We start from the raw sequence: 7500 nt of genomic DNA on the forward strand, positions 1-7500 counted from the left end.
AAAATATTTCATTAAATAAACATAATTAAGTCTGTAAAAATATTTCTATAATATAATTTAATTATATCAATTAATATTAGACTAATTTACATAAATAAAATACCTATATATATTTACAAACTACAAATGGACTAACACAAACTTTCCAAATAAAATATAAAATCAAAGATGAAATTTTTCAACCCTTGTATGTAATCAATCATACATTTATTAACCCTTCAACCTACAATTTAAATTCTAAATTCTGTTACTGTTCCTACCCACAGTTGTAGATTAAAAAGTAAAAAATAAATTTATACGTGACAATAATTTAATCAAAATGTTTACATACAAATAAAATGATGTAATTGACGAATTAAATTTCATTAGAAAACAGGGATGAAAGGGTCAGAAAACGTTGGAAGAGAAGGACACGTGTCTTGCGTAGAATTAGGAAGAAAGGGTGAAATATTTTTGAAAAGCAACCAGTCAAAAGCGTCGTGGAAAGTCGAACACCTGTCGGTGGTGGTGGTGGAGGTGGTGGTGGAGGTGGTGGAGAAGGAGGAAGAGGAGGAGGAGGTGGTGGTGGTGGGTGGGAGGAGGAGGAGGAAGAGGAGGATGGAACACAAACAAACGATTCTACTGGCGCCGGCACTCAGCAACAGCAGTTGCTGGCGAGCCGGCAATTCTGAACCGATTTGGACAGGGCCAGGATTTGGGGAATTGTTACGTGCAGCTTTGATCTTGTTACTCAGCCTTGGTATACTTTTTGCTAACCTACTCGTTATTTGTGTCATCAACAGCAGACGATATAGCAAATATATTCATGCACAGGTAAGATTTTTATATTTATTTGATATATTGTATAATTTACTTTTGATTAAAAAAAAACCCTTTTCGTATTGTTGTATCAGATTTTTTTCTGATTTAACTAAAATTATTTTAATCTTTTATGATATTTTAAATTGTAGAACTAAAATAAATAAAATCAATCAATTTGAAATAGTTTTATTGGTAAATTGTATATTAGTTTTATTTATCGATATTTGTTATATGCAATTTAAAAAAAAGGTACTATATTTTATAGAATAATAAAGTTAATACATTTGAATTTTTATTATGAGATAAGAAAATAGATTATAATAATAATTATTGTACAAAAAGGGTTAATATTAAAATATTAATATTAATAAAGTTTTGTGATTAATATATGTTATACGAATTATAAATTATAATATTGTTTATTTTTAATCGATCCTTTTGTGTTTTTCATAATAATTAATACATTTTTGTAATAACTTACAGGATATAAGGGATCAGTCAATCCTATAGAACAATATTGTTATTTGATTAAAATTAATTTCACATTATTTTATCTTAATATTCATTATTTTATTCGTACAAATAATTTGTATTTCAAATCATTTGTTTTGTGAACATTTAGTATCGAACGTTTTGGATTCAAAAAGAAAATAATAAAAAAAAAAGAGAAGAAGATGGTGTATAGGATACGATAGCACTCTGTTCGCGTTTATAAAAAAGATTAAAATGCAATAGGATCGATAGTAGATAAAAGTTATCGAGAAAAAGGGTAGTGAACGTATTCCTTTCATACCTTTTAGGTTGCATCTATATACCTCTGACCCTTCCATCAATGTTCCTGTAATCTTTTCGCGTTACCTCGATAAAATACATATATATATATATATATATACTATACTTCATTTAAGAGAATATTAAAATGCAAATTATTACAATATACACGGTGTTCTATTTCAAACTATTTTAATAATCATTATTTTCGTATTAAATCAATTAAAATTAAATACCACAGTCAAATTAATATAATAAATAGTTTTATGATAAATTAGAAATAATGTTGAACGTTTAAATGAACGGATGGGGGGGGGAGGGGAGGGGAGGGGAGGGGAGGAAAGGGGTGAATTTAAATAACCGACCAGCTTCATCAATCAATTCTCTTAATCGAAAACTTCTAGTTAAATTTATCGTGTCGTAGTATATAAACGTTGTAAAATCAAAAATCTCATATCGATGTAAACGAAGAAAAATGATATCGAAAAAAGGGGGAATAGAGAGAGAGAGAGGGGGGGGGGRGGGAAAGGAGATGTAAAATCCATTAGAGAATTTTGTCGCGTATTTTGTCCTATAAAAAAAAGTATCATTTAGATGTATGATCGTTGTAATTTTTTTTGTTTCTTTTTATTTTTTCCCAAATCGAATAAATCTACCCCACCGGTTAAGAATAATCGGAGAATGGTGGGTGGGAGGTGGTGGGGTGAGATTGCAGCTTTAATATCATTGACATAAATGTAGATAGATACGTTTAGTAAAAATTTCTTAATCGATTTAATATTCGTATGGAATATAAATAGTATTTAATAGTATCGAAATATATTGACGAAATAAAAACTTGTTGTATATCTCAATTTATTATTTTTTTGTACACTTTCGATAAAAACATTATATTATATTATCGATTTTCTACGTATATTTAATACTTGTATGTAAATGTGTATATCCCCTTCTATGTGTAGATGTGTGTTAAACAAGTATCGATCACTTACATATAGACATCAAATTAATAGGAAATCCGTAGCACGTAATTCATTCGATGAAGTATAACTTATAGTTAAGTATAAGATCATTCAAGTTGTACACCATAAAACAAAAAAAAATAGACATATATAAAATTTTATAAATAAAAAAGAAAAAAAAAAAAAAAACAAATATAATATTTTCATTATTAATAATTTCTTTTTTCTTTTTTCATGATATAATAATTATTTTCGAAATATTTATTTATATAAATTTGTATATAAAATTAAAACAAAATCTCGTAATAAATGAATATTGGTTATCAATTAAAAAATTTGCAAGTACTCTGAGTACCAAATTACTTTAGTATTAAAAAATAAATAATTAATTGTATTATAATAGTGAAAAAAATATAAGAAGAAAATTAAAATACAACACGCGTGTTTTATTAGAAAAAATAAACATAGTTAATTATTTATTTATATAAATATCGTAATTCTAAATGTTGGGATATTTTTTGTTGCTTCTGTGAATGAACTGATCGATATTTTTCACGTGTTATTTTTACACGTCCTACCACCAATCATCTTTCTTCTCTTTTTTTTTTTTTTTTTTGTTTTTTTCCTCGTGACAGATATTCCGTAAAAGAACACGAGAGTATACGCGTCGCCTAGTTATTCATAGATTTCAACACGATTTTTTTTTAGAATACGAATTCTGTATCACATAAATCGAAAACAACAACAACAACAACAAAAATAAAAAAGAAAAAAAAATAGAATGATCGTAAACTTCGTTCTAAATGTAGATGCAAGAATGTAGAATTTTTGGAAATGCATTTTCACATGTAATTTGTTAATAAAAATTTATTTTGATTAATATCGATCTATGATTTAATATTTTTGAATTATTATTTGTATAAATTGAAATAATTGTAGATGTAAGTTTGATGAATTAATTAATAAAACTCGATGATTTATTAATCGATACTTGTTTGTTTATTTAATTTTTATTGTACGAATTCATTGATTAAAAAATATTCTTGGAAATGAAATTATTTTTCACTATGAGTCTTCTTCTCTCATTTTACCATGAATCGAACATAGTAGACAAACACACACACACATCTTTCATTTCTTTCGTTTTATTTTTTTTTTTTATCATACACGTACTCATAACATTCGGGAATCGTCAAACCTATCGTATCGAATGGAATCGAGTATTTTTTCGTACGTATTGTATATCGTTGAACGAGAGATACCTTTTAAAAGATCCTAGAAAAAATTATAGACGTTCGTAGAAAAAGTATTCAACAATATATTTTTATACGAATGCGTGAGAATATTTTTTTTCGGAATTCGTCTCTTTAAACAAAATATATTTTTTTTAATCTCATAAATCTCGCGTTTTATTATATTTTTATATTTTTATTATAGAGAAAAATATTTCTTTAATATAATTTATTTTTAAATATTATTTTTTTTTTAGGTTTTTTTTTTTTCTTTGCACGAGTATTAATAATCGTTTGAAAATAAAAGAAACAATTATTACGTTGTAAATTTTGATATTCGTTGAAAGAGGATTTATTACCAAAGCCATGGAATTATCCCCCTAAACCCCACCATTTTTATTTCCCATTTTTTTTACGATCGATGAATTATTATTCTGTCGAAATCGAAAAAGTTCCGTGAATAGTAGAAAAGTTTTTTGCGGTCTATGGTAGTAGAAACAGAAGATACGTTTCCCGTGCTTCACAAAGTCTAGGATTTTGGTTGAAATTCGCGTGAACATCGAGTTTAGTTTCGTACCATTGGACAAGAATTTCACCATCAAATTTACGTTAATTCGATTCAACATTATCGATTCTATGTCTATTCGTATAAGTTGGAAATTCGCATTTTTATATGTTCAATCAATTCTATAAATAATTTTAACAATTATTCAAATATTTTCTTAAATTCATCAGTTTTCATTCATCAATTCGTTTTACTTTTTTCCATTTAATAAAAATCATTGTTTATACATATTTGTATATAAATTAAAACTTTTATATGATCGATCCACTTTACAAAAAAAATTAAATATTATTTACAAAATTCGAAAATCATTTCATTCTATAAATTATGGTATTTACAAATTCATTTTAAATGTTATAATTAAATCAGAACATTTGTTTTTCTTTTACGAAGTCAAACAACAAAAAAACAAACAAACAACATGATATTGCAAATCGATGATAGGTGAAGTTGATAAAACTTTCGTTAATGGTAAAAATAAAGTTACGATAAAGTTATAGAAAAATAAAAAAAGAGAAAGATAGAAGTTATCAAGGAGAATCAGACTGATCAACAGGTTTTCTTAACCTTCATTATAGCCAAGATATTTGCTGACAAGTCTAGCGAGCAACGACCTCGCCATTGGTCTTTTGGTGACACCTTTTGGCTTTTTACCTGCAGTTTACGGTTGTTGGCCTTACGGTGAAGTCGTCTGTCAAATTCAGGTAATTTACAAAATTATTTTACTATCCCATCATTTTTTATTCAACTTAACAAATGCCAATGAATATATTCATCTAATTACTCACATATTTTATTGTTTTGTTTCAAAACACATTGGAGTAATGAACAATTTATAACTTTCGGTGTCGTTTAACAAAGTTTCTGTTATTTTTTTTTGTTGGTCTCTTTTTCTCTTTCTATTTTACATCCATCCCATCAAAAAACTCACACGTATCATTCGCATCTGTGAACAAGCAGCATGTGAAATAGTATCCGTGACAACACGTTGTTACGAATGATTTGTATTCAACAAACGCAGAGCATAAAATTAAACGTTTGCGAGTAGCACGCACCCACAATATGAGATTCTTCAACGACGAACACACCAACCCACCCACAAACCAACCAACCAACCCGCCCGCAGGTTCAAATTGCGCTCGTTGCAAGATGTTAACATTTTACTCCCTACTACTACTATTATTATTATTATTATTATTTGTGCACGGTTAAATCTACTTCATTATAAATTATTAATGCGTGAGATAAACTTTAGCAAAATAATACACATATATGATACACACACACATATATATATTGGGTTGGCAAGAAAGTAATGTCGGATTTTGATTATAGATGATTCACTCCGATTTTTCTAATACTCGTTATTGTTATGATTTTCATTTTATTATATATGTTATCTGTAATCCTTACTTAACGTTATGAAATCATTGCGCAGATATTATCTTAATGTTCTTTCTTTATTTCAATATTAATATGGAGTGCAAAAATGAACATTTTCGCTATATCTTGCTTTATTATTTCCGTAAAGGAAAGAACGCAAGGCAAGCCGCAAAAAAGATACGTGATGTGTATGGTGATGAAGCCCTTAAAGAAAGGCAATGCCAAAATTGCTTTGAAAAATTCCGTTCTGGAGATTTTTCTCTTAAAGATAAGCAACGTTTAGGTAGACCAGTTAAACTGAATGAGGATGAAATCAAAACAATCATCGAAGCAGATCGTCACGTAACTACACGGGAGGATGCAGAGAAGGTAAATGTTTCACATACAACCATTGAGAATCATTTAAAACGTGTYGGGCTCGTTAAGAAGCTGGATAGTTGGGTTCCGCACGATTTGAAAGACATTCATCTGACACAGCGTATCAACGTTTGCGATTTATTGCTTAAACGCAATGAATTCGATCCGTTTTTAAAACGAATCATCACTGGAGACGAAAAGTGGATTGTATACAACAATGTCAATCGAAAACGATCGTGGTGCACGCCTAATGAGTCATCGCAAACCACTTCAAAGGCAAATATCGCACAAAAGAAGATTCTGCTCTCAATTTGGTGGGATTGGAAAGGTCCGGTGTATYTTGAGCTGCTTCCAAGGAACCAAACCATTAATTCGGAGGTCTACTGTMGGYAACTRGACAAATTRAATGCWGCAGTCAAGGAAAAGCGACCAGAATTGGTCAATCGTAAAGGGTGTCATTTTCCAGCAGGACAATGCTAGGCAGCACACATCTTTGGCCACTCGGAAAAAATTGATGGTTATTGGTTGGGAATTAATGTTACACCCACCATATAGCCCTGATCTTGCACCATCGGATTACCACTTATTTCGATCTCTGGACAACTCCCTCCGTGGTAGAACTTTTAATGATGATGACGCTGTATAAAATCGTACTTACTTCAGTTTTTGGGCCAAAAAATTCTACGAGCGTGGAATATTCAAGTTGTCAGAGAGATGGTAAAAGGTCATCGAACAAAATGGACTATACATCATAGATTAAAGTTCATTACAAGTAAAAAAAAAAACAAAACACTTTAATTTTATGGAAAAAAATCCGCAAGTACTTTCATGCCAATCCAATATATATATATATCACACATGCAAACGTAATTCTAGAGAAATTCGCGAATGAAATAATTGAAAAGTTTTAACGAAAAGGAAATAGAAAAAAAAAAAAAGAAAATACAAAGAATGATAGAAAACAATTTCATTGATTCGATCTAATCTCGTTGAACGGTTAACCCTTTACACGAACAGGATATAATTGATATTCAATGAATTGTACTTAATCTGCAATTCGTAAGCTCTCTTTCTCTCTTACTTTAACTTTCTATGGTATTAACTAATTAACGAGAGATTCCTTTGATCTCTCGCAGTCTGCAAATCGCCAAGTATCGATTCTCAACTACTACTACTATTACTACTACTATTACCAACCAACCCAACACCACCACCATCACCAATGAATGATACTAGACATTTTTATTCCTATTTTTAAAAGCGTATCTACTCGTTTAAATACTTTATCGGTTTTACTTTTCTTTCCTTTTCATTTTTATTTTTATTTTTTGTATCTCTCTCAGTGTGTGTGTGTTGAAAATTTTGTTCGACATAATGTTTTTTAATTTGCTTTTTTTTTTTCTTTTTATTCGGTTCAAATCGATACACG

At 29.1% G+C, this 7500-nt stretch overlaps 1 protein-coding gene and 1 long non-coding RNA gene across 4 annotated transcripts in view; both read left to right on the forward strand.

Annotated features, from left to right (window-relative positions):
- LOC106788282 overlaps window positions 1–511 on the forward strand; it is a 37932-nt gene extending 37421 nt beyond the window's left edge. For both annotated transcript variants that reach the window (XR_001381883.1, XR_001381882.1), the window contains one exon: window positions 370–511. This is a non-coding gene — a long non-coding RNA (uncharacterized LOC106788282). The remainder of the gene's footprint in view (window positions 1–369) is intronic.
- Window positions 512–573: 62 nt separating this feature from the next.
- The window catches only part of LOC106788292 (trace amine-associated receptor 9), a 55964-nt gene continuing 49037 nt past the window's right edge, over window positions 574–7500 (forward strand). For both annotated transcript variants that reach the window (XM_014751435.1, XM_014751434.1), the window contains exons 1-2: window positions 574–813; window positions 4910–5035. In XM_014751435.1, the coding sequence (XP_014606921.1) occupies window positions 598–813; window positions 4910–5035 (342 nt within the window). In that variant the 5' untranslated portion in view covers window positions 574–597. The remainder of the gene's footprint in view (window positions 814–4909; window positions 5036–7500) is intronic.

The sequence above is a fragment of the Polistes canadensis genome, unplaced genomic scaffold (genome assembly GCF_001313835.1).
Source record: "Polistes canadensis isolate GaletaPanama2010 unplaced genomic scaffold, ASM131383v1 scaffold_133, whole genome shotgun sequence".
Classification (NCBI taxonomy): domain Eukaryota; kingdom Metazoa; phylum Arthropoda; class Insecta; order Hymenoptera; family Vespidae; genus Polistes; species Polistes canadensis.